This window comes from Chiloscyllium punctatum, chromosome 1 (assembly GCF_047496795.1).
Source record: "Chiloscyllium punctatum isolate Juve2018m chromosome 1, sChiPun1.3, whole genome shotgun sequence".
NCBI lineage: Eukaryota > Metazoa > Chordata > Chondrichthyes > Orectolobiformes > Hemiscylliidae > Chiloscyllium > Chiloscyllium punctatum.
Genome location: NC_092739.1, coordinates 159,305,839 through 159,332,787, shown reverse-complemented (window position 1 = coordinate 159,332,787; position 26,949 = coordinate 159,305,839). Strand labels below are relative to the sequence as shown.

General features: G+C 46.0%; 1 protein-coding gene across 1 annotated transcript; it reads right to left on the bottom strand.

The window, feature by feature from the left end:
• Positions 1-10,242: 10,242 nt before the first annotated feature.
• Positions 10,243-26,543, bottom strand: mrps26 (mitochondrial ribosomal protein S26). Its single transcript, XM_072577560.1, has 4 exons — positions 26,341-26,543; positions 23,528-23,674; positions 19,487-19,610; positions 10,243-10,791 (listed from the first exon to the last, which is right to left on the bottom strand). Exons 1-4 carry the CDS (start codon positions 26,541-26,543, stop codon positions 10,642-10,644), a joined length of 624 nt encoding a protein of 207 aa, XP_072433661.1. The 3' UTR covers positions 10,243-10,641.
• Positions 26,544-26,949: the final 406 nt, after the last annotated feature.

The window sequence follows — 26,949 nt, the reverse complement described above, 5'->3', positions numbered from 1 at the left end:
TTGGTAAGCTTTCCCTGAATCCCATGTGATCTAACTTTATTCATTAGTTTACCATAAAGAATTTTGGTGAAAATGTGTTGCTGGAAAAGCGCAGCAGGTCAGGCAGCATCCAAGGAGCAGAAGAATCGACATTTCGGACATGAGCCCTTCTTCAGGAATGAGGAAAGTGTGTCCAGCAGGCTAAGATAAAAGGTAGGAGGGAGGGACTTGGAGGAGGGGCGTTGGAAATGCGATAGGTGGAAGGAGGTCGAGGTGAGGGTGATAGGCTGGAGTGGGGGTGGGGGCAGAGAGGTCAGGAAGAAGATTGCAGGTTAGGAAGGCGGTGCTGAGTTTGAGGGATTTGACTGAGACAAGGTGGGGGGAGGGGAAATGAGGAAACTGGAGAAATCTGAGTTCATCCCTTGTAATTGGAGGGTTCCTAGGTGGAAGATGAGGCGTTCTTCCTCCAACCATCGTGTTGCTATGGTCTGGCGATGGAGGAGTCCAAGGACCTGCATGTCCTTGGTGGAGTGGGAGGGGGAGTTGAAATGTTGAGCCATGGGGTGGTTGGGTTGGTTGGTCCGGGTGTCCCAGAACTCATTTCTGCATACCTCAACAAGGTCCGGTCTTCCTTAGTCCAAGAACTCCCCACCTACGTTCGGACACCACCCACGCCCTCCACCTCCTCCATGATTTTCGCTTCCCCAGTCCCCAACGCCTTATCTTCACCATGGACATCCAGTCCCTGTACACCTCCATCCCCCATCACGAAGGCCTCAAAGCCCTCCGCTTCTTCCTTTCCCGCCGTACCAACCAGTACCCTTCCACTGACACCCTCCTTCGATTGACTGAACTGGTCCTCACCCTGAACAACTTCTCTTTCCAATCCTCCCACTTCCTCCAAACCAAAGAAGTAGCCATGGGGACCTGCATGGGCCCCAGCTATGCCTGCCTCTTCGTAGGATATGTGGAACAGTCCATCTTCTGCAGCTACACTGGCACCACCCCCCACCTTTTCCTCCGCTACATCGATGATTGTATCGGCGCTGCCTTGTGCTCCCACGAGGAGGTTGAACAGTTCATCCACTTTACCAACACCTTCCACCCCGACCTCAAATTCACCTGGTCCGTTTCAGACTCCTTCCTAGACCTTTCCATTTCTATCTCGGGCGACCGAATCAACACGGACATTTACTATAAACCGACCAACTCCCACAGCTACCTAGACTACACCTCCTCCCACCCTGCCCCCTGTAAAAACGCCATCCCATATTCCCAATTCCTTCGTCTCCGCCACATCTGCTCCCAGGAGGACCAGTTCCAATACCGTACAACCCAGATGGCCTCCTTCTTCAAAGACCGCAATTTCCCTACAGACGTGATCAACAATGCCCTCCACCGCATCTCCTCCACTTCCCGCTCCTCCGCCCTTGAGCCCCGCCCCTCCAACTGCCACCAGGACTGGTCCTCACCTACCACCCCACCAACCTCCATATACAGCGTATCATCCACTGTCATTTTCGTCACCTCCAAGCGGACCCCACCACCCGGGATATATTTCCCTCCCCTCCCCTATGAGCGTTCCGAAAAGATCACTCCCTCTGTGACTCCCTCGTCAGGTACACACCCCCCACCAACCCAACCTCCACTCCCTGCACCTTCCCCTGCAACTGCAAGAAATGCAAAACTTGCGCCCACACCTCCCCCCTTACTTCCCTCCAAGGCCCCAAAGGATCCTTCCATATCCACCACAAATTCACCTGCACCTCCACACACATCTTTTATTGCATCCGCTGCACCCGATGTGGCCTCCTCGATATTGGGGAGACAGGCCGCCTACTTGAGGAACGTTTCAGAGAGCACCTCTGGGACACCCGGACCAACCAACCCAACCACCCCGTGGCTCAACACTTCAATTCCCCCTCTCACTCCACCAAGGACATGCAGGTCCTTGGACTCCTCCATCACCAGACCATAGCAACACAACGGTTGGAGGAAGAGCGCCTCATCTTCCGCCTAGGAACCCTCCAACCACAAGGGATGAACTCAGATTTCTCCAGTTTCCTCATTTCCCCTCCCCCCACCTTGCCTCAGTCAAATCCCTCAAACTCAGCACCACCTTCCTAACCTGCAATCTTCTTCCTGACCTCTCCGCCCCCACCCCCACTCCGGCCTATCACCTTCACCTTGACCTCCTTCCACCTATCACATTTCCAACGCCCTTCCCCCAAGTCCCTCCTCCCTACCTTTTATCTTAGCCTGCTGGACACACTTTCCTCATTCCTGAAGAAGGGCTCATGCCCGAAACGTCAATTCTCCTGCTCCTTGGATGCTGTCTGACCTGCTGCGCTTTTCCAGCAACACATTTTCAGTTCTGATCTCCAGCATCTGCAGTCCTCACTTTCTCCATAAAGAATTTTGCCACAAGCTACACTAAAGTCCGTATAGATAACATCTTCCATTCTGTCCTCATCTTCCTTTTGGTTCAGTCCTCAAAAAACTCAATCAAGTTTGTGAAACATGATTTCCCACATACAAAGCTATGCTGACTTTTCCTAATCAGTCTTGGCTTCTCCAAATGCATGTAAATCCTTTCTCTCAGAATTGCTTCCAATCCAACAACATATCTGATGTCAGCCTCACAGGTCTATAGTTCCCAGGCTTCTCCTTATGGATTTTCTTAAACAATGGCACATTTGCCACCCTTCAGTTCCCTGGCACCTCACCTGTGGCTGTAAATGATACAAATATCTCTACCTGAGCCACAAGATTTTCCTGCTCCTCGGATGCTGCCTGAACTGCTGTGCTTTTCCAGCACCACTCTAACCCACACAATTTCTTCCCTAATTTCCCACAACGTCCTGGGATACATTTTATCAGGTCCTGGAGATTAATCTACGTTCATGTTTTTTAAGACCTATAGTACTTCCTCTTCTGTAGTGTGGACTGTTGTCAAAACATCAATATTTATTTCCAAGTTCTCTAGCTTCCATTTCTCAATAGTAAAAACCAGCGCAAAATATTTAATATCCTTCCCATATCCTGAGGTTCAACACAAAGGTAACCTAATTGACTTTTAAGGGGTTCTACTCCCTCATTCGTTGTTCTGTTGCTCTTAATGTATTTATAGAATCTTTTTGATTATCTTTAACCTTATTAGCCAAGGCTATCTCATATCCCATTTGCCCTCCTCGTTTTGTTCTAAGAATGCCCCCGTACCCCTTATACAATTCAACAGATTTTCTTATCTCAGTTGTCTACATCTAATACATGACTCCTTCTTACTCCGGCTTAAGAAGTTGGTGGTAAGCTACCTTCCTGAACTGCTGCAGTGCACCTGCTGTACGTAGACCCGCAAAGCCCTTGGGGAGGGAATTCCAGGATTTTAATTCTGCAACAGTGAAGCAATGGCAATGTATTTTCAAGTCAAGATGGTGAGTAACTTGGAGGGTGACTTGAAGGTGGCTGTGTTCCCATGTATCTGCTGCCCTTGTCCTTCAAGATGGAAGTGGTCGTGGGTTTGGAAGGTATGAGGATCTTTGGTGAATTTCTGCATTGCATCTTGTAGACAGTACCCATTGCTGCTACTCAACATTGGTGAATGGATGCTTGTGGACGTGGTGCCAATCAAGTGGGCTGCTTTGTCCTGGATGGTGTGAAGCCTCTTGAGTGTTGTTGGAGTTGAACTCATTCGGCCAAGTGGGGAGTATTCCATCACACTCCTGACTTGCACCTTGAAAATGGTGGATAGATTTTGGACAAAAGTTACTCACCAGAGAACTCTGACATGTCCTTGTAGCCATAGTACAGTCACATTATTAGGTAGATGACTGTCATAGAGTCATAGAGATGTACAGCATGAAACAGACCCTTCAGTCCAACCCGTTCATGCCGACCAGATATCCCAACCCAAGCTAGTCCCACCTGCCAGCACCCGGCCCATATCCCTCCAAACCCTTCCTATTCACATATCCATCCAAATGCCTCTTAAATGTTGCAATTGTACCAGCCTCCACCACATCCTCTGGCAGCTCATTCCATACACGTACCACCCTCTGTGTGAAAAGTTGCCCCTTAGGTCTCTTTTATATCTTTCCCCTCTCACCCTAAACCTATGCCCTCTAGTTCTGGACTCCCCAATCCCAGGGAAAAGATATTGTCTATTTATCCTATCCATGCCTCTCATACTTTTGTAAACCTCTATAAGGTCACCCCTCAGCCTCCGACGCTCCAGGGAAAACAGCCCCAGCCTGTTAAGCCTCTCCGTATAGCTCAAATTCTCCAACCCTGGAAACATCCTTGTAAATCTTTTCTGAACCCCTTTCAAGTTTCACATCTTTCCAATAGGAAGGAGACCAGAATTGCACACAATATCCAACAATGGCCTGACCAATGTCCTGTACAGCCGCAACATGACCTCCCAACTCCTGTACTCCATACTCTGACCAATAAAGGAAAGCATACCAAATGCCGCCTTCACTATCCTATCTACCTGCGTCTCCACTTTCAAGGAGCTATGAACCTGCACTCCAAGGTCTCTTTGTTTAGCAACACTCCCTAGGACTTTACCATTAAGCGTATAAGTCCTGCTATAAGTTTGCTTTCCCAAAATGCAGCACCTCGCATTTATCTGAATTAAACTCCATCTGCCACTTCTCAGCCCATTGGCTCATCTGGTCCAGATCCTGTTGTAATCTGAGGTAACCCTCTTCGCCGTCCACTACACCTCCAATTTTGGTGTCACCTGCAAACTTACTAACTGTACCTCTTATGCTCGCGTCCAAATCATTTATGTAAATGACAAAAAGTAGAGGACCCAGCACCGATCCTTGTGGCACTCCACTGGTCACAGGCCTCCAGTCTGAAAAACAGGCCTCCACCACCACCCTCTGTCCTCTCCCTTTGAGCCAGTTCTGTATCCAAATGGCTAGTTCTCCCTGTATTCCATGAGATCTAACCTTGCTAATCAGTCTCCCATGGGGAAGCCTGTGTTGGAACTGTATGGGATAGTTTGATGAGGGATGTGGACAAGTACCATCCATGATAGTATCAGTATGATACTACGGCACATTACTTTTATGGAGATGAATTCCCATATTCCCATTCTCCATTGTTAAGTGGCACTATCACCACTCAAAATGGGACAGACTTCAAACAGACCCAGCAACTTAATACAGAATATCCACGAGGTGCTGTGGGCCATCAGCAGCAGGAAAATTGTATTCAAATACAATTTGCAATCCTATATTGTACACTCAAATATTACCATAACAACAGGGAATCAAACCTAGTTCACTCAAGTACAAATGAATGAAGAGTGCAGAAGGACATATGGGAGCAGTATCAGACATGCCCAAAAATGAGGTCAACCTGATGAAGCTCCAAAACAGGACTACTTAATGTTCGTGGCATAAAAAGTGTTATGAAAATGTGGGTGTACTGTACCTTTAAGAGAGTTCAAAGCTAGCAGAACTACCTGACAGCACCAAGTGTTCTGAATAAGATACAATGTAATATGTGGTCCAGCTACTGGGTAGCTGGTTGCCTGGAGACAATAAAAAAATTGAATTAGGCCAATCAGTGAAATTATACCCCCAAAAATACCAAGTTCCAATTGAGTTTTAATTGAATATATTGATAATGTTAAAAAGCCAATGACACAATCTGATGCTTTGGGGGAATAAGACTGGAGAAAATTGACCAGTTGAGAAGAGAACTGCCATGCCACCAGCATGTAGAGATTGCCTGAAAATAACTCTCTTAAAGGTACCTTTATCGATCTGTGACCTTTAAAGCATAATCCCTAAGAAGAAAAGAAGACAGAGGAAGATCCAAATAGAAGATTCGACAGCTGGCTGGTTTTGAAAACTTGAATTTTTGATAAATCTTAATCGGGGTGTTTTATTGGACTGGTATTATAGAAGGGAAGATAAAAGATAGGTTAGAGGAAGGAGTTGTAAATAGTTGTTAGTTAATTATTCTGTTATACTTTAAGAAATAAAGTTGTTCATTTTTACTTTAAGTAGTTCTTGGCCCCTCGAATTTTCACAGATTACTGCACGGGATAAATCTTTTCTGTGTTGCTGGTGTAAATTAAGCAGGAGGATTTGCCCCATGTCGTAACAAGAAGCAAGTGACCAACAGGGCTAAGCGATTCCACAACCAACAAATCAGGTCTAACTAAGCTCTTCAGTCCTGCCACGTCCAGTTGCAAATGGTGGTGGACAAATAAACAACTCAATGGAGTGAGAGGCTCCACAAATATCCCCATCCAGTGCTTAGCTTCTGAGCGCGGGATCTGCCACTCATGGGCTCATGTAATGTGACTGGCTGCCTACACACGGCTTCATCATTGTCTTTGCTGCTCGCTAATCTTTTTTTTTGTTTTAGCTGCCCTCGGGGGCTCCTCCTAACATCCTCCTGTGGGAGACTGGGACTCCACTTATCTCCATCCCCGCTCCACCTTGGGTGGCAGCACCGAAAGATGAGCCAAGTCCCAGCATTGGAGAAGGTGCAGGACCCATGCGGTGTGACCATCTCCAGCTCAGAGACAGTGAACATGGAAGTGAAGGTGGAAACAGGAAAGCAGCACATTGCAAGGAACCCAGGGACAATGTCAGATGGCGCCGTCTGAGAGCAGAGAGGCTGAAGTCTACGGAAAGGGAAAGATTAACTTGTTTGATGTTTCAGTTTCATAACATCAATTTAATATCAATTTATTCAGTAAGTTATTCTGTAATTCAAGATGGCGCCAGGGCATGGCAACATTATCCATTTTTCTGGGCACCAGTTACAATATTAAATAAATTTAAATCAATCTGAATACATCTTCAATAATAGGCAGGTGTATCACATTAGCAAAAAAGGTAAGGTGGAAGCATTTGCAACAATCTTCAGCCCAAAGTGCTAAATGGTTGATCCAATTTGGTTTCCCCAGTATCCCACAGGTTCCAATAAAAGGCCCTCAGATTGTTTTCTCGTGGCACGCTATGATTTCTGGCAATTTCCAGCAGCAGAAGTCAATGTGTCAGCATGCGAATCAGCATACACAAAATCTCAGGGGAATGGCAGGATTCTGGTCTCCAGCCAATTCAATTCACTCCATGTGATACCAAGAAACTGTTGGAGACATGGGATACTGCAAAGGCTATGGGCCCGGACAATATTCCAGCAATAGTACTGAAGACTTATGCTCCAGAACTTGCCCCTCTCCTGGCCAAACTATTCCAGTACAGTAACAACACTGGCATCTACCCAACAATGTGGAAAATTGGCCAGGTCTGTCCTGTACAAAAAGTGGGACAAATCCAACTCGGCCAATTACCACCCCATCACTCTACTCTCAATCATCAGTAAAGTGATGGAAGGTTAACAGTGCTATCAAGTAGCACCTACTCAGCAATAACCCGCTCAGTGACGCCCAGTTTGGGTTCTGCCAGGGCCATTCAACTCCTAACCTCATTACAGCCTCAGTTCAAATCATGTGGGGCATAAGATAAGGTGAATAGCGAAGCCTTTTTCCCCATGGTCAGGGTGTCCAAAACTAGAAAGCATAGGTTTAAGGTGAGAAGGGAAAAGGGACTTGAGGGGCAACTTTTTCACACAGAAGGTACTGTATGTATGGAACGAGGAGGTGGTAGAGGTAGGTACAATTAAAATACTTTTGGATAGATACACGGAGAGGAAAGGTTTAGAGGGATATGGGGAAAATGCAGGAAAATGGGATTATTCAGTTTAGGAAACATGGTGGGCATGGACAAGTCGGGACGCAGGGTCTGCTTCTGTGCTGTATGAGGAAGCAGCTGAGAGAAGGTGGTATGAGGTGATCAGTAGCATTCTTTGCCCATGTTTGACCCGATGCCACGAGACTTCATGAATCAGGTCAGCTCTCCCCCATTGTACCAGCGCCTCAGCTGGATCTGTCCTGATGGTGGGCGAGCACATACCCAGGGATGGTGATTTCATTTTGTAGGACACTATCTGTGAGTATAACTCTGTCTGATGTTGCTTCAGTAGTTTGTGAGATAGCTCCCTGCATTTTGGCACTAGCCCCTAACTGATGGGGAGGGGGACTTTGCTGAGTTTGCCATTGTCCTTTCTTGTATCTAGGTTGATGCAAGGTGATCTGGCTTTATTCTTTTTTTCCCAGTTTTCTTAAAAATCATTTTGAGTAGCTTGCTGGACCACTTCAGAACTACACGTAAGGATGACACAAGATTATTAGCAAACCAGATGGGTTTTTTATGACAATCAAGTTTCACGGTCATCATTTGACTTTTAGTTCCAGATTTTCTTTGATGGGACCTGAACCTGGGTCCCAGAGTATTGTCTATAACTAGTCTGGGGTTACTAGTGCAGCAACAATACCATTTTACTGCTGCCTCTATCTGAACACAAGCACTTGGCCGAAGATCTTAATCATTTTCCTCTCTCCATTCCAAGTACTCAGTAAGAATGTTGACCATTTCCCACACCTTGGAAATCCCTGTTTGAGATAAAAGTCACGACTTACTGGGCAACTGAGACCTCCAGGCCCTCACATACTTTAAAGACCTTTTTTGATTTGATTTATAATGTACCTAGGTCCAATGAATGAGGGAAAGTGAGGACTGCAGATGCTGGAGATCAGTCGAAAAAGCTGGAAAAACAGGTCGGGCAGCATCCGAAGAGCAGGAGAGATGAAGTTTTGGGCATAAGCCCTTCATCAGGAATATGGAGGGGGCGGGGGTGGGAAACAGGGCTGAGAGATAAATAGGAGTGTGGGGGGGGGGAAAAGGTAGCTGGGAAATCGATAGGCAGATGCAGGTGGGGGTGATGTTGATAGGTTGGTGGGGTGGATAGGTGGGAAGGAAGATGGGCAGGTAGGATAGTTCAAGGGAGCAGGTAAGGGTCAACCACATTATGGTTCTGGAATTACATGTAGGTCAAACCAGGTAAAGCAACACATTTCCCTCCCTAAATAGATATTAATGAACCAGTTGGAGTTTTACAATGATTAATGATAGCCTTGTGGTCACCATTACTGAGATGAGTGTTTTTCCAGAGTTCTTTCTTGAATTTCAATTCCCCCAGCTATCATGATGGGATCTGAACCCTGTCTCCAGTTAGTCCCTTGTTTTCCATCATCTCATTCATTTGCCCATCACAGACATTGAAGCACCTACTTTATGTAGAACTCGTTCTTCGCAGGTAGTGTGCAGAAGGACAATGGAAACGCTTTAAGGATGTCCTCAGGTCATACCCAAGAGGTCAAACAGCCTGTCAGCACTCCTAGAAGTCCTGGTTTGTGACCAACAATTGAGAAGAAAGGTTATTCCAGGTTGGCCTCAATCACAGGCACAGAATATAGCTGGAGCATGCAGAGTAAAGCTGAGGTAGTGAAGGGTGTGCACAAACCTCCAAACAACCGATTTACTTAACCCTTCAAGCACCTCTGGCATATGTCGGAGTCTGCAAATTATCCATTGGATTTATCAATCATCTCAGAACACATTGAACTGGGATACAAACAAGTCATCCTTAATCCTGAGGGGCCACCCATGAAAAATTCAGTTCCATCCAGCACTGAAGGTTAAAAGCACAGACTAAGCTGACACTGTGCTAAAACAGTGATACTGGCAAGGATAGGGTGAAAAGCCAAAAGTCTTTTTTCCAGGGTAAGGGATTCTAAAATAGAGGGCATAGGTTTAAGATGAGAGGGGAAATATTTAAAAGGGACTTCAGGGGCAACCTTTTCACACCATGTATGCATGGAATGAGCTGTCAGAGGAAGTGGTGGAGGCTGGTACAATTGCAACATTTAAAAGGCATCAGGATGATTTTATGAAGAGGGCCAAATGCTGATAAATGGAAAGAGAGGAGGTTAGGCTACCTGGTCAGCATGGACAAGTTGCACTGAAGGGTCTGTTTCCATACTATACATTTCTGTGAGCCCATTTGGAATGGCATAGCAAATTAGGACCCTTTTTATCTTTCGACCCAGAACTGTTATCACTCACAAATGAGTGACCTTCCCACTATCAAAATCACTGTGACATTTTCTGTGTAAACTACTAACCATCATAAGTTATAAATCGCCTGTGTAGTCGATTCAATATTCACATGCAAAGCCTTTTAAGGCCAATGCAAACCATGAAAAGTGAAGTCTTTTTCAATTATATTTAATGCATACCCAGATTAAATATGCCTTCTTTCCTTATTATGTTACCCAGGTACTGTAACATAAACACCTGCTGTTGTATTTATTGATATAAGGCACACCCAGACCACAAACTGAGTTGTATTTATTGGTGCAATTCAGTTCCAGCCTTATGAAAGTAGATTCACTGTTGCAGAGAATAATCAGGGGAGTTTATAAGTGAATTGATTGACTTTAAAGTCTGAAAAAAAACTAGTCCTATTCATCCTGAAAACAGCTCTTTTGGACAGTACGAAATAGACATGTCTAATTGGGATACATCTTTGAAGGTGCTACATTTTGCTGGATTACTAGATCATGATATCCCTCAACCAAGCTAAGTTGATCAACTTATTGTACAGTTTGTTACTATTTGAAGGCATTCACATCTTCCCTCCTAATTTCACGTTAATGACGCCCCAGTACCAGCCGCTTCAGAGAAGTGAGCTTGGCAGAACAGTGCAGGGTTCAGATGAGGTGTCTGCTCAGCTGTGCTGTGCGGTCTGCTGCTTCACGGGGCTCCTTATGATCCGGCCCTCCGTGTCAATGGCAAAGTTGTAATTTTTTGGATTGTCCAGAGCTTCTGCTATCCGTTGATCCAAATTTTCCAGCGTGATGAAATTCTTCACCTCCTCCTGTGAGACAGAAAGACAAAAGGTGAGATAATGATGATCTCGTCAACTTCCAAACTTGCACACCACTTTATATCACCCCAGGGTTTACATTGCACAGCCTTTTTCGATCTAGGGCCTTATGACGCAGTAGTAGTGTCCTTACCTCTGGGTCAGGAATCCAGTGTTCAAATATCTGAAGTGAGCCATAATATGTCTGAACAAGTTGATTAAAAATATCTGCAATTGCTGGATGTTTTAGATAGTTGGACACTTGAGAAAATGTCAGAATGCAGAAGATTAACAGGTAGCTAGGTGGGTATATGAATACTAGGGGTTTAGAAGGATATGGGCCAAATGCTGGGATACACAACTAGTTTAGGATAGCTGGTTGGCATGGATCGAAGGGTCTATTTCCGTGCTGTATATTTCTAGGACTCCCTGTGGCAGACAATTTGCAAACTGCATATATTATCACCATTTTTGGGATTTAGATTCAAAATAGAGAGCAGTGGATTCTGGCCAGTCCTGTAATGTTAATGGATAAAATATTTATAGTGTTGAGTTTATAACAGATAGAATAAACACATTAAGGCAGTTATCTTAGTTTTGACTTCAGGTTAGAAGGCTCAGGTTTCAGAAGAACTCAAGACTTCTGTTTAAATGAGGAGCATCTTTCTCCTCGAGGAAGCAGGTTTGTCAGTTCAATACAGATTAAGATTATGGACTGCAGCACTTCAAGAAGGCAGCTCACTGTCACTTTCCCAAATTCAATGAGGGATGGGTTGCTCAGCCAGCCACACTCATCTCACAAAAGAACAAGAAATAGGTTATCTCAACTGAAGTGTTTTCAATCTCTGGATATTCCAAGCCAGGAGAACGTGCGTGGAAACCTTTTGGTTGTGAAAGTGAGAATGTTTAGGACATCAGAACTGTGAAAGGTTCATGGCAGCGGTCTTGGAAATGAACAGGTAAAATCAGCCTCAGCCGAGGGAGAGTAACTGGAAAATGTCAGTTATATAGATACATAGAAGATAGGAGGCCGCCATTCTGCCCTTTGAGTCTGCTCCACCATTCATCATGATCGTGATTGCTTGTCCAACTCAATAGCCTAATCCTGCTTTCTCCCTATAACCGTTGACCCCATTAGCCCCAAATGCTAAATCTAGTTGCCTCTTGAATACATTCAATGTTCTGACATCAACTACTTCTTGTGGTAACGAATTCCACAGGCTCACCACTATTTGGGTGAAGAAATGTCTCATCTCTATCCTAAATGGTCTACCCTGAACTTTCAGACTGTGACCCCTGGTTCTGGACGCACCCACCATCGGGAACATTCTCCATGTATCGATCTTGTCTAGGCGTGTTAAGTAAAGATTTAAAAAGTTTAAGAGGCATATTTCTCTGGAATTTGGTTTCAGTAATGGATAGTGCTGGAGACAGATTGACACCTTGTTTTGAAGTTTGTGTTAGAATGTTTCTAACTGCCTTCCATATACATTATAACGTTTGTCCTATTCTGTGTCATAAACTTAGGTCCTGTTAGAACATAGAACAGTACAGCACAGAACAGGCCCTTCAGCTCATGATGTTGTGACGACCATTGATCCTCATTTAAGGTAAACCTAATGTACGAACCCTCAAATTTCTTTGACTATACACATGTCCAGCAGTCTCTTAAATCTCCCCACTGACCTCACTTCCACAACTGCTGCTGGCAATGCATTCCATGCTCTCACAATTCTCTGCGTAAAGGACCCGCCTATGATATCCCCTCTATACTTTCCGTCAAACAGCTTAAAACTATGACCTCGCGTGTTAACAATTTCTGCCCTGGGAAAAAGTCTCTGGCTATCAACTCTATCTATGCCTCTCATTATCTTGTACACCTCAATTAGGTCCCCTCTCTTCCTTCTTTTTTCCAATGAAAAAAGTCTGAGCTCAGTCAACCTCCCTTCGTAAGATAAGCCCTCCATTCCAGGCAGCATCCTGATAAACCTCCTCTGAACCCTCTTCAAAGCATCCACATCGTTCCTATAATAGGGCGATCAGAACTGGACACAATATTCCAAGTGCGGTCTAACCAAAGTTTTATAAAGCTGCAACAGGATCTCACGGGTCTTAAACTCAATCCCCCTGTTAATGAAAGCTAAAACACCATATGCTTTCTTAACAACCCTGTCCACTTGGGTGGCAATTTTAAGGGATCTATGTACCTGCACACCAATATCCCGCTGTTTCTCCACACTGCCAAGGATCCTGTCTTTAATCCTGTACTCAACTTTCAAGTTCAACCTTCCAAAATGCATCACTTCGCATTTATCCAGGTTGAACTCTATCTGCCACCTATCAGCCCATCTCTGCATCCTGTCAATGTCACGCTGCAGCCGACAACAGTCCTCTATACTGTCAACGACTCCTCCAACCTCTGTGTCATCTGCAAACTTGCTAACCCATCCTTCAATCGCCTCATCCAAGTCATTAATAAAAATTACAAAGAGGAGAGGCCCAAGAACAGAGCCCTGTGGATCACCACTCACTTCCAGGCAGAATACTTTCCTTCCACTACCACTCGCTGTCTTCTGCTGACCAGCTAATTCTGTATCCAGACAACTAAATTTCCCTGTATCCCAGTCCTCCTAACCTTCTGAATGAGCATACCATGGGGAGCCTTATCAAATGCCTTGCTGAAGTCCATATACACCACATCCACCGCTCGACCCTCATCAACTTGTCTAGTAACATCCCCAAAGAACTCAATAAGATTTGTGAGGCATGACCTGCCCCTCACAAAGCCGTGTTGACTGCATTTAATCAAGCCATGTTCTTCCAGATGGTCATAAATCCTATCCCTCAGAATCCTTTCTAACACCTTGCAGACGACAGACGTGAGACTGACTGGTCTGTTATTGCCGGGGATTTCCTATTTCCTTTCTTGAAATCCTCAGGTGCGACTCCAGTGGAGAGCAAGGATGCAAAGATCTTCACAAGCCGCGAAGCAATCACATTTCTCGCTTCGCAAAGCAGCCAAGGACAAATCTGGTCTGGCCCTCGTGACTTGTCAATCTTAATGTTTGTTAAAATTTTCAGCTTATCAGCTTCCTCAATCTCTATCCGTTCCAGCCTGCTTATCTGCTCCTCAATGGCTTCATTCACTACAAGGTCCTTTTCTTTAGTAAAGACAGAAGCAAAAAACTCATTTAGGGCTTCCCCTACCTCCTCGGACTCTATACACAAGTTCCCTCTGCTATCCCTGATCGGCCCTACTCTTTCTTTGATCATTCTCTTATTCCTCACATACTTGTAAAATGCCTTTGGATTCTCCCTAATCCTTCCTGCCAAGCCTTTTTCGTGCCCCCTCCTTGCTCTCCTCAGACCATTTTTGATCTCCTTCCTCGCCTGCCCATAATCCTCAAGAGCTGAGCAAGACCCTTGCGTCCTCCACCTTACGTAAGCTGCCTTCCTTCTTTTGACGAGAAGCTCCTCTGCTCTCGTCATCCAAGGTTCCTTTATCTTACCCCTTCTTGCCTGTCTCAGAGGAACACATTTATGCATCACTCTCAACAACTGCTCCTTAAACAGTCTCCACAAGTCTATAGTGCCCTTTCCATGGAGCAATTGCTCCCTGTCGATGCTTCCCAACCCACATCTGATAGCATCATAGTTTCTTTTTCTCCAATTAAATATCCTCCCATTGTGCCTGCTTCACTCCTTCTCCATAGCTATGTAGAATGTGAGGCAGTTGTGGCCACTATCACCAAAATGTTCTCCCACCGCAAGGTCTGACACCTGTCACGGCTCATTGCCAAGCACCAAACCCAAAATGGCCTCTCCCCTCGTTGGCCTGTCAACGTACTGAGTTAGGAAACCCTTCTGAACACACCGTACAAAAACAGGTCCTTCCAAACCATCTGCTTAAAGGAGGTTCCAATCAATATTGGGAAAGTTAAAGTCACCCATTACAACAATCCTACTACATTCGCACTTTTCCAAAATCTGCCGACCTATGCTTTCGTCAATCTCCCTGCTGCTATTGGGGGGCCTGAAGTAAACCTCAAATGAGGTGACTGCTCCCTTCCTGTTCCTAATTTCCACCCATACTGACTCAGTAGGCAGACCCTCCTCAACAATGGTAACTTCTACAGCTGTGATACCCTCTCTGATTAGCAGTGCTACACCCCCTCCTCTTTTTCTATTTGTTTTAAATGTTCTAAACCATGGAACATCCAGCAACCATTCCTGCCCCTGAGAAACCCACATCTCTGTTATGGCCACAAGATCATAGCACCAGGTAGTAATCCATGCTCTAAGCTCATCACTTTTATTCCTGATACTCCTTGCATGAAAGCAAACACACTTTAACCGATCCCTTAATTCCTTCCCAGGAAATTCCTTCCCACTGGCTGCGCTGCCTCTTGCTATTGCCTCATCTCCATCAACTCTCACCACCGGTATATAGCTCAGGTTCCCACCCCCCCTGCCACACTAGTTTAAACCCTCCTGAACCACTTCAACAAACTTTCCACCCAGGACATTGGTCCCCTTCCAGTTCAGGTGCAACCCGTCCTTCATGTAAAGTCCCACCTTCCCCAGAAGGCATCCCAATTATCTACATATCTGAAGCCCTCCCTCCTGCACCAGCTGTGCAGCCACGTGTTAAGCTGCGCCCGCTCCCTGTTCCTCGCCTCGCTATCTCGTGGCACCGGTAGTAAACCAGAGAACACTACTCTGTTTGTCCTGCTCTGCAGCTTCCACCCTAACTCCCTGAAATCACTTTTTATATCCTCAATCCTTTTTCTGGCTATATCATTGGTGCCAATATGTAACACAATTTCTGGCTGTTCGCCCTCCCCTTTCAGAATCTTTTTCACCCGTTCAGAGACGTCCTGGACCCTGACACCAGGGAGGCAACATACCTTCCGGGAGTCCCGATCCTGACCACAAAATCTCCTGTCAATTCTAACAATCGAGTCTCCTACCATGAGTACATTTCTATTCTGCCCCGTTCCCTTCTGGGCCACAGTGTCAGGCTCAGTGCCAGAGAACTGACCAGTATGGCTTTCCTCTGGCAGGTCCCCCCACCAGCAGTATCCAAAATGATATACTTATTGCTGAGGGGAATGTCCACAGGGGGTCTGTGCACTGTCTGTCTGTCCCCTTTCCTCCCCCTGACTGTAACCCATCTATCCTTATCCTGAGCCTCAGGAGTGACCAACTGCCGGTAACTTATCTCAATTACCCCCTCAGCCTCCCGAATGATCTGTAGTTCATCCAGCTCCAGCTCCAATTCCCTAACACGGTTTTCAAGGAGCTGGAGTTGGGTGCATTTCCCGCAGATGTAGCCAGCAGAGACATGTGTCCTGTTGTGAAAGAACTTCTGCCTTGAGTGAATTTCTTCTGGCAATTAACCAATTAATCAATTTACAGCATATTTGCGTATGATCTATTAAACCATGGGATTGGATTGCAGAGTTATCATCAAAACAGCACAGCAAGATCCCATAATCAAGAGGTTTTTTTTTCAAAAACGTTCACTCATGGGGCCTGGGTGTTGCGGCCGGGCCAGCATTTGTTGCCCACTACTGTTTGCTCGAGAAGGTGATAGTGAGCAACGTTGAGCTGGACAACTTTTGGCTTACAGATTAGATTAGATTACTTACAGTGTGGAAACAGGCCCTTTGGCCCAACAAGCCCTCACCGACCCGCCGAAAAGCAACCCCCACATGCTTCACCTAACACTCCGGGCAATTTAGCACGGCCAATTCACCTGACCTGCACATTTTTTGGACTATGGGAGGAAACCAGAGCACCCGGAGGAAACCCACACAATCGCCAGAGGTGGGAATTGAACCTGGGTCTCTGGCGCTGAGAGGCAGCAGTGCTAACCACTGTGCCAATGTGTTGCCCTGAGGTCACAAATTAGTGAAGTTCAATCCAGCTTTTGGCACAAAGATTGCCAATTGCATGAGGTTTTGGGACTGCACACTTCCTTGAAGACAGACAGTGGAAATTTTGGCTGGAATGGCCAGCTTTATAGCAGATTTCCCAAATCCAGGCTGCCTAACCATAGCAGAAGGAATGATCATTGGTAGGTGTCAGAGTGCACATGGCTTCACACTCTCCCCTCTTCCCAGCTGAAACATACACACTAGGAACCGGAGTAAACTATGCGGCCTTTCAACTGATGGGTGATCTTCTATCTCAAAAGCTACATTCCTGCTTTCTTCTCATTCCCCCTTGGTGCCTACCTCTCTGTACTCGGTGGAAATAAGTAATCAGGGAACAAAATTGTCTGTAGCAAAAGCAAAAAATGCTCAGCAGGTCAGTCAGCATCTGGGCAGTTCTGATGTAAGGTTACTGAAATGTTGTCTCAGTGTCTCTGTGCATAGGTATTATACAGAAATCGGGATCAAACTAACTTGTCATTTGGCAAAATCTAGACCAGGAATTGTCGCGTTGATGAAAATAGCAATCAGCTCACCCCAATGAGCAACATTACTGAACGCATAATCTGATCATTTAGCTGTAGAAAAGACATCGTGAAACATGAAAGGGTTCAGAAAAGATTTACAAGGATGTTGATGGGGTTGGAGGGTTTGAGCGACAGGGAGAGGCTGAATAGGCTGGAGTTACATTCTCTTGAGCATCAGAGGTTGAGGGGTGACCTTATAGAGGTTTATAAAATCAGGAGTAGCATGAATGAATAGTCAAAGCCTCTCCCCAGAGTAGGGGAGTCCAGAACTAGACAGCGTAGATTTAAGGTGAGGGGGCAAGATTTAAAGGTCTTAAGGGACAACTTTATCACGCAGAAGGTGGTGCTTCTTTTATTTTTATTAATTTATGGGATGAGGACGTTGCTGACTAGGCAGCATTTATTGCCCATCCCTAACTGCCAAGATTCAACTACATTGCTGTGGATATGGAGTCATATGTAGGCCAGGCTAGGTAACAATGGCAGTTCCCTTCCCTTAAAGGACATTAGTAAACTAGATGGGCTTTTTTTCTGATAATCAAAAATGGATTCATGGTCATCATTAGATTCTTAATTCCAGATATTTATTGAATTCAAATTCCACCATCTGCAATGGCAGGATTTGAACCCGGGTCCCCAGAATGTTATTTGGATCGCTGGATTAACAGTCCAGTGAAAATACCATTATGCCATTGCCTCCCTGTATGGAATGAGCTGCTGAAGGAGGTAGTGAGGCTGGTACAATTATAACATTTAAAAGGAATCTGGATGGGTTCAGTAATAGGAAGGGTTGAGAGGAATATGGGCCAACCACTGGCAAATGGAACAAGATTAATTTAAGATATCCAGTCAATATGGACGAGTTTGACCAAAAGGTCTGTTTCTGTGCTGTACAGCTCTATGACTCTATCTCATTGCAGCATCCATGGAGTTTTGATGTAAAGTCATGGACAACTCTGTTTCTCTTCAGATTTGCTGAGTACTTCCAGTATCTTATGTTTTTATTTAAGACCTCAAGCAGTACGCCACATTTAAAGTATCTGTAATAGCTCTTCTGGAACCATAACCATCCTCCACAGGCTCCATGTCTGTACAACTCCAACTCTTGTGCTTTCCCCACCTCCTTTGCTCCATATCTTTATCTCTTGGGATACAAGCTCTGGAATTACTTCCCTGAACCTCTCTTCCCATCTCCATATTTGACCAGGCATTAAGTGCCTTGTTCTTACATCTCTGTTTTTAAAGCAATGTCAGTGTTTATCTGATTATGTTCCTCGTGATGCTTTCCTATGTTGAGGGGATAATATGATGCAAGTTGTTATGACCATAACACTGGAAAACAGAGTCATAAAGCAGCATAGAGCTTTCACACGACTGGTCTAATTGGCAAACCCAGCTGTCTATGGAGAAACTTGAAGTGAAATTTTGAAATATCTTTAACGATTATCGATTATAACACAAGTCCATCAATGATTAATTAATACAAGTACACTTTCAGTGGTAAATGAGAGATATATTTCTTTGGTACAATTTATTTGGCAGCACAGTTTAAATCCAAGAGTTTGTGCAGATAAAAAGATTTTCTTTCTGTCTCGCAGCTTCCCCTGAACTTGAAAAAGTATGAGAGAACTCTGAAAATAAACTGTGTCAGAATTTGCAACTGAATCAAGGTTAGGCAATGGAAAGTGCAGTGACCAAATAGACAGAATGCTTACTTCTCAATTCCCCTTGGCTGAGCATAGTTTGATAGAACAACATAGTGGATGTTTTGCTGTGTATCTAACACGTTTTACCCACCTTATCAATGTTTGATATAAGTGTAAAGGGGGCTTTACTCTCTCTAATCTCACACTGTACCTGTTCCAGAAGCGTTTGATTGGGACAGTGTAGAGAGAGCTTTACTTTATAGCTAACCCTGTGCTGTATCCGTCCAGAGAATGTTTGATGGGGGCAGTGTAGAGAGAGCCTTGCGCTGTACCTAATCTGCTGATGCCCCTGTCCTGGGAGTATCTGATGGTCCAGTGTAGAGAGAGCTTTATTCTGTATCTAACCCAGTGCTGTCCCTGTTCTGGGTGTATCTGATGGGGACAGCATAGAGGGAGCTTTTACTCTGTACCCAACCCAGTGCTGTCCCTGTCCTGGGACTGGTGATGGGGACAGCGTGGTGGGAGGATTACACTACATGTGTAACAGACTGGAGTTGTGACAATAAAGCCGTTTGTCGCACCCACGCTCGCTGTTTACCTGAAGCTGTAGCACTTCCTGTTCCTTCTCCTTCAGGAATTCAATCTTTTTCTTTTCTCTGCTTATGGCTGCCTGGAGTTTCTGCTCCTGCTCCTCTTCTGCCTCTCTTTGGAGTCGCTCCTCACTGTCACACAAAGACACAAAATACAAAGGCAATTATTTCAATATATTTAGGTGTTACTTTGCCTCATTGATTTGCCCTTTCTCTGAGTTTTAAATTGAAAAAAATAAAGAAAGTGCCTTTAATACCAAGCCCTTTCACAGGCGACTGACTGTGTGGAGTTTGCACGTTCTCCCCGTGTCTGCGTGGGTTTCCTCCGGGTGCTCCGGTTTCCTCCCACACTCCAAAGATGTGCAGGTCAGGTGAATTGGCCATGCTAAATTGCCCGTAGTGTGAGGTAAGGGGTAGATGTAGATGTAGGGGTATGGGTGGGTTACGCTTCGGCGGGGCGGTGTGGACTTGGGCCGAAGGGCCTGTTTCCACACTGTAAGTAATCTAATCTAATCTACCCTAAGGTAATTCAAAGCACAAAATCCCTACACTGTGGAAGCAGGCCATTTGACCCAACAAGTTCACACTGACCCTCTGAAAGAGCATCCTACCCCCGACTTTATCCCTACATTTCCCATGGCTAATCCACGTGACCTGCACATCTTTGGGCTGTGGGAGGAAACCCACGCAGACACGGGGAGAATGTGCAAACTCCACACAGGCAATCGCCAAAGGCTGGAATCAAACCTGGGTCCCTGGCACTGTGAGGTAGCAGTGCTAACCACTGAGCCACTGTGACACCATGGAGCAGTAGTCATGAATTAAAAGGGAGCTCGGTAATCACAAGATGGAAAGAATGGTCATACTGATAGGATGAGATGGTGGGAGGAGATTTGAATGGAACATCAAGTTGGCAGAGATTGGTTGGACTGAATAGCCCATTTCTCGGCTGTGAATTCCCAGGAATAATGAGATTGTGATTGAATACTGGTCAGCGAACTCCAAGGCTCAACAACAAATTATATTTATCTAGTTGTTTTAACATGAAGAAATGTTCCAAGCCCTTCAGAAGAGCATTATAAAACAGTCTGATATTGAGCTGACAAGGTGATATGAGGGCCAAATGCTTGCTCAAAGAGGTAGATATTCAGAATTGCCTTAAAGGAGAATAACAACAGAGAGGCAGAGCGCTTGAGACATAGGTGACTAAAGACACAGGCACCCAACAGTGGAGTAATTAAAGCTGGGAATGTGCGGAGTCCAGAATTAGAGAACTGCAGGTATGATGGAGGATAAGATGTCTGAAAAGTGACAGAGATTGTGAGGGGTACAAAAACAAGGATGGGAACTTCAAAATCAAGACATTGCTTGACCAAGGTAAAATTGCACAAGGGTGACGGGTAAATGAAACACGTTTTGAGTTAAGACACAGGCCACAGAGTTTTTGATAATAATAAAACACTGGAGATCAGAAAAAGAAAGTCATACAGCGCAGAGGAAACTCACCGAGTCTGCATCAACCTAGTTACATTAGTCCCATTTTCCAGCACTTGATCAATACTCTTGAATACTAGGACTTTTTAAAGACTGTGAAGTCTTGCACCTCAACTACCCATCCCGGGTAGTGCTTTCCACACACTCAGCATCCTCTGGGTAAAAATGATTGTCCTCAAATCCCCTTTAAACCACCTGCCTTTCACTTGTATTCCCTTGTTACTGATCTTTCAACTAAGGGGAACAACTCCTTCCTACCCACCCTGTCCATACCTCAATCTTACAGACCTCTATCAGATCTCCTCTCAGCCTTCTGTTTTAAAGAAAACAACCCAAGCTTATCCTGCCTCCCTGAGGAACTGAAATGCTCCAATTAGGATAACATCCTGGTAAATCTCCTCTGCACTTCCTCCAGTGCAACCACATCATTCCTGGAGTGTGGTGACCAGAATTGTACACACTACTCCAGCTGTGGCTGAACCAAAGTTTTGTCAAGCTCCAACATGACTTCCCTGCTCTTATAATCAATGTCACGATCGATTAAGGCAAGTGTCCTGTATGCTTTCTTAACTGCCTTATTAACCTGTTGCGCCACCTTCTGGGATCTGTGGACAAGCTCCCCAAGATCTCTCTGTTCCCCCGAGCTTCCTAGTGTCCTGCCATTCATTGAGTACCCCATTGTCTTAGTCCTTCTTCCAATGTGCATTGCTTCATACTGATCAGGGTTAAATTCCATCTGCCACGATCTTTTCAACTGACCAATCCATCTCTATTTTCCTGTAACCTAAGACCTTATTCCTCATTATTAACCATCTGGCCAATCTTTGTGTCATCTGCAACATTACATATCACTGCCCCCTCATTATCATCAACATCATTTATAAATATCATAAACATTAAGGGACGCAGCACTGATCCTTGGGGTATGGTACTGCACACTGTAATCCATTCACACAAACAGTGACCACCTTCTGTATCTTATCACTGAGCAAATCTGGATCCAATTTGCCAAGTTACCCTGGATCCTATGTGCCCTAGGTCCTATTTGGGACCTTGACAAAGGTTTTGCTGAAGTCCACATAAGCGACATCAACTTCGTCAGCCTCATCAAAACACTTGGTCATCTCCTTGAAGAATTCAATCAATCAATTTGTTAGGTATGATCTCCCTCTGACAAAGCCATGCTGACCATCTCTGATCAAATCCTGCCTCTCATAGAGATTGATTTTCTCTTTCAGAACTGTCCTCAATTGTTTCCCTATGCTAGAGAAACTCAGCAAGTCTGGCAACATCTGTGAAGAGAAAAACAGAGTTAATGTATCAAATCCCATATGACTCTTCTTCAGAACTCAGCTGTGGATGACCTCAGAAGTGGAATGTGGAAGACGAACTTGGAGTGAGTTGGAACAGTTGAGGCTAGTCGAGAGGTAAGGCACAATTTCAGCAGCAAATGTATGAGACAGGTGAGGTTGAGTAATGTTACAGAGGTGGAACTAGACAGTATTCAAAATGGCAAAAGCAAGAACTTGGAAATTCACATCAAGAACAAATGTGACACCAAGACTGCGAACAGACTGGCTTAATCTCAGACTGCCACCAAGACGAGGGATGGGTCTGTAGTTAAGGAAGAGAGATTGGAAATGAGGACAAAAAAAAAACAGTTTCAGTCTTCTCAATATTTAACAGGAGGAAAATTCTGCTTGTTCAATACTGGAAGTCAGAGTCATAGATAGAATCGTACAGATACTTCAATCCACTCGTCCACGCCAAGTTTCCTAAACTAAACTTATCCTATTTGTCTGAGTTTGCCTATATCCCTCTAAACCTTTCCTATTCATGGGACCTGTCTAAATGCCTTTTAAATGTTCTAACTGTACCTGCATCTACCACTTTCTCAGGCAATTTATTCCACATCTGAACCACTCACTGAGTAATAAAGTTGTCCTTCAGGTTCCTTTTAAATCTTTCTCCACTCACCTTAAAAAATATGCCCCTAAATTTTGAACTCCCCCACCCTATTTTGCTATTCAATTTATCTATGGTCTTGATTTTATAAACCTCTAAGGTCAGCCCTTAACCTCCCACATTCCAGTTAAAAACGTCCCGTATATCCAGCCTCTCCCTATAACTCAAACCCTCCAGTCCCAACAACATCCTGGTAAATCTTTCCTGACCCCTGTCCAATTTAATAATATCTTTCCTCTAGCAGGGTGACTAGAACTGCACACAGTAATTCAAAAGTGGTTTCACCAACGTTGTGTATAACCTCAGCATGACATTCCAACTCCTACACTCAATGGGCTGAATAACGAAGACAAGTGTGCTAAATGCCTTCTTAACCACCCTGTCTACCGTGATGCATCTTTCAAAGAACTATTAACCTCAAACCCTAATTCTCTCTGTTCGACAATTAAGCAGTCTGATAATCTTGTAACTCACAAGCGCTGAAGAAGTCATACCAGACTCAAAACATTAACTCTGTTTCTTTTTCCACAGATGTTGCTAACTTTCTCCATCATTCTCCATGTTGTTGCATTAAAGAACGTTTAACTCACCGGATTTTTTGGAGTCGTTCATTCTCTAGTTTATTGAAAGCCATGAGCCTCTGATGTTCTTCAGCTTCTAGCTGTGCTCGTTCTTCAGCCAATGAGCCCACCTCCTCTTCATAACGCTTCCTTAGCATTTCCTCCTTAAACTCAGCCCTTCCATTCCAAAAGTGAAAGAGAAATATGGTGAAATTTTACTTACTTGACCTCTCAGATGTGGATGTATAAAACTCACCACCAGGTCTCAGCGGCTCGAGCCCAATCCTGCAGCTTCCAGTTCCCTGACATAAGGAACGGACAGCATCAATGGTGGCTGACTGGGTAACACGCTCTTGTCAGAATGCGTGGCTATATAGCCACATTCCAGAGACACAAGAAAAACATCTATATGGACACGACAAGTGCAACACTGATGGAGTGCTGCAGTGATGCAGGCTTCATGTTTCAAGTAATAAGTGAAACCAAAGCCCTATCTACCCACCCGTAGGTGGAGGTTAAAGATCCCACCGGAATATTACAAAGAGCAAGGAAGATGCCTGGGTTATCACCAGCTTTTGTCCTCAAGAAACAGCAGATCTGATCATTATTGTATTAATATTCTTATAATGATCAGTATGACCTTGTGGAGTATGTCGAATTTCCTTCGTGAAAAGTATGATCAGGCTTTAGGGAAACAGAAAATAGGAACGTGCTTCAGCCATTGTGTCCAAACTTGCTCTGTCATTCAATATAATCATAGCTGACCATCCAACTCAGTATCACATTCAAACTTTCTCCCCACATCCTTGATACTTTCAGTCCTAAGAAGTATATCTACATCCCTCTCGAACATCTATTACTGACAAGGCCTCTACCTCACCACCCCCATCCCTGTCTATTATTGACCATGACCCCACATCCTCATCTCTTACTGATGGGGTCTCTCCCCTTCCAACCCATGGCTGTCTATTATTGATAGGGAACTGCCAACCCTGACCACCCAATCCTCCACGTCCATTACAGATGGGGTCTCCCCCAACTCTCGCCCGTCTATTACTGACGTGGTCTCCCCCATAACCCCCACCTATTGTTAAACTGGGTCTCCTTCCACACACCCCTGCCCTGCTGGTTACTGACAGGGTCTTTAAACCCGCCCCCCCCCCCCTTTGAATACTGAGGGGTCTCTCCTTCCCCCCCCCACCTCACCTTTAATACTGATGAGAGTCTCTCCCTCCTCCCCCTCCCCTTTTAATACTGATGGGGCCCTCCGTCCTCTCCCACTCCCCCCTTTTAATACTGACGGGGTATCTCCCTTCTCCCCCCTGCCCCCTTTTAATATTGATGGGGTCTCCTTCCCACCCCCCCACCTTTTAATACTGATGGGGTCTCTCCCTCCTCACCCCTCCCCTTTTAATACTGATGGGGCTCTTTTCTTTCCCCCCCCCCTTTAATACTGATGGGGCTCTTTTCTTTCCCCCCCCCCCTTTAATACTGATGGGGCTCTTTTCTTCCCCTCCCCTTTTAATACTGATGGGGCTCTTTCCTTCCCCCCCCCCCCCCCCCTTTAATACTGATGGGGTCTCTGCCTCCTCACCCCTCCCCTTTTAATACTGATGGGGCTCTTTCCTTCCCCCCCCCCCCTTTAATACTGATGGGGTCTCTGCCTCTTCACCCCTCCCTTTTTAATACTGATGGGGCTCTTTTCTTTCCCCCCCCTTTAATACTGATGGGGCTCTTTTCTTCCCCCCCCGCCTTTTAATACTGATGGGGCTCTTTTCTTCCCCCCCCACCCTTTAAATACTGATGGGGCTCTTTTCTTCCCCCCCACCCTTTAAATACTGATGGGGCTCTTTTCTTCCCCCCCCCCCTTTAAATACTGATGGGGCTCTTTTCTTCCCCCCCCCCCTTTAAATACTGATGGGGCTCTTTTCTTTCCCCCCCCCCCCCCCCCTTTTAATACTGATGGGGCTCTTTCCTTCCCCCCCCCCCTTTAATACTGATGGGGTCTCTCCCTCCTCACCCCTCCCCTTTTAATACTGATGGGTCTCTCCCTCCTCACCCCTCCCCTTTTAATACTGATGGGGTCTCTCCCTCCTCACCCCTCCCTTTTTAATACCGATGGGTCTCTCCCTCCTCACCCCTCCCCTTTTAATACTGATGGGGTCTCTCCCTCCTCACCCCTCCCCTTTTAATACTGATGGGGCTCTTTTCTTCCCCCCCCCCTTTAATACTGATGGGGCTCTTTTCTTCCCCCCCCCCCCCTTTAATACTGATGGGGCTCTTTTCTTCCCCCCCCCCCCTTTAATACTGATGGGGCTCTTTACTTCCCCCCCCCTTTAATACTGATGGGGTCTCTCCCTCCTCACCCCTCCCCTTTTAATACTGATGGGGCTCTTTTCTTCCCCCCCCTGCCTTTTAATACTGATGGGGCTCTTTTCTTCCCCCCCCCCCCTTTTAATACTGATGGGGCTCTTTCCTTCCCCCCCCCCTTTTAATACTGATGGGTCTCTCCCTCCTCACCCCTCCCCTTTTAATACTGATGGGTCTCTCCCTCCTCACCCCTCCCCTTTTAATACTGATGGGTCTCTCCCTCCTCACCCCTCCCCTTTTAATACTGATGGGTCTCTCCCTCCTCACCCCTCCCCTTTTAATACTGATGGGTCTCTCCCTCCTCACCCCCCCCTTAAGACTGATGGGGCTCTCTCTTCCCCCCCCCACTTTAATACTGATGGGGCTCTTTCTCACCCCCCCCCCCCGTTAATACTGATGGGGCTCTCTCCTTTCCCCCCCCCCAATACTGACGGGGCTGTCTCCTCTCCCCTCTGCCTCCCGGCGGCACTGACCTGAGGGCCCCGATCACAGCCACGTGCTGCCGGTACCGCTCCTTCAGCACCAGCAGCTCCGCCGGATCCACCGGGGTCGGGATCCGCCGCCGATCGGCCTTGGATTTGGCGGGTGGGTCGTTGCGGGACTTGCGGCCCCGGGAGGGGATGGAGAGGGCGGGCCGACAGCGGCCGAGCAGGAGGGGCCGGCACTGAGCCCACATCCTCCGGCGCGGAGGAACCGTGTGTGTGTGTGTGTGTATGTTCGAGAGGGAGGGAGTAACGGCCTCTCACATGGGCGCAGCCATCTTACCGGAAGTCTGCGAGTCACTTCCGTTGGTCGAGGGCCCGAAGGCTGCCTTCCCCGACCCTGGCTGCGGGGGGGGCGGGAATCACCTTGACAACCGGGAGCGGGACCAACAATGCCCTTGATTTGAACCGCCTGAGCGAGCCAGCGACCGTTACAGGTGAGCGCCGCGAGAACACGCGTTCCATCAACGCGAATCGGCTTTAACGCGATCGCTGAACGGGGCCACTTCTCCTCAAACGCCCGTTGATTAACACGCGAATTCGGCTGCAACGCGACCTGTGAACGGCTGGGCCTTTTCTTCCTGCAACGCGATTCCAACC

Bases quoted from the DNA above. Each gene is read 5' to 3' on its own strand.
- mrps26 (XM_072577560.1), bottom strand. From the start codon at position 26,543: ATGTGGGCTCAGTGCCGGCCCCTCCTGCTCGGCCGCTGTCGGCCCGCC. The intron at 19,611-23,527 runs GTGAGTTAAACG...TTTGTGTGACAG, and splicing joins GAACGACTCCAAAAAATCCG to TGAGGAGCGACTCCAAAGAG. The intron at 10,792-19,486 runs GTAAACAGCGAG...TCTGTCTCACAG, and splicing joins AGGAAGTGCTACAGCTTCAG to GAGGAGGTGAAGAATTTCAT.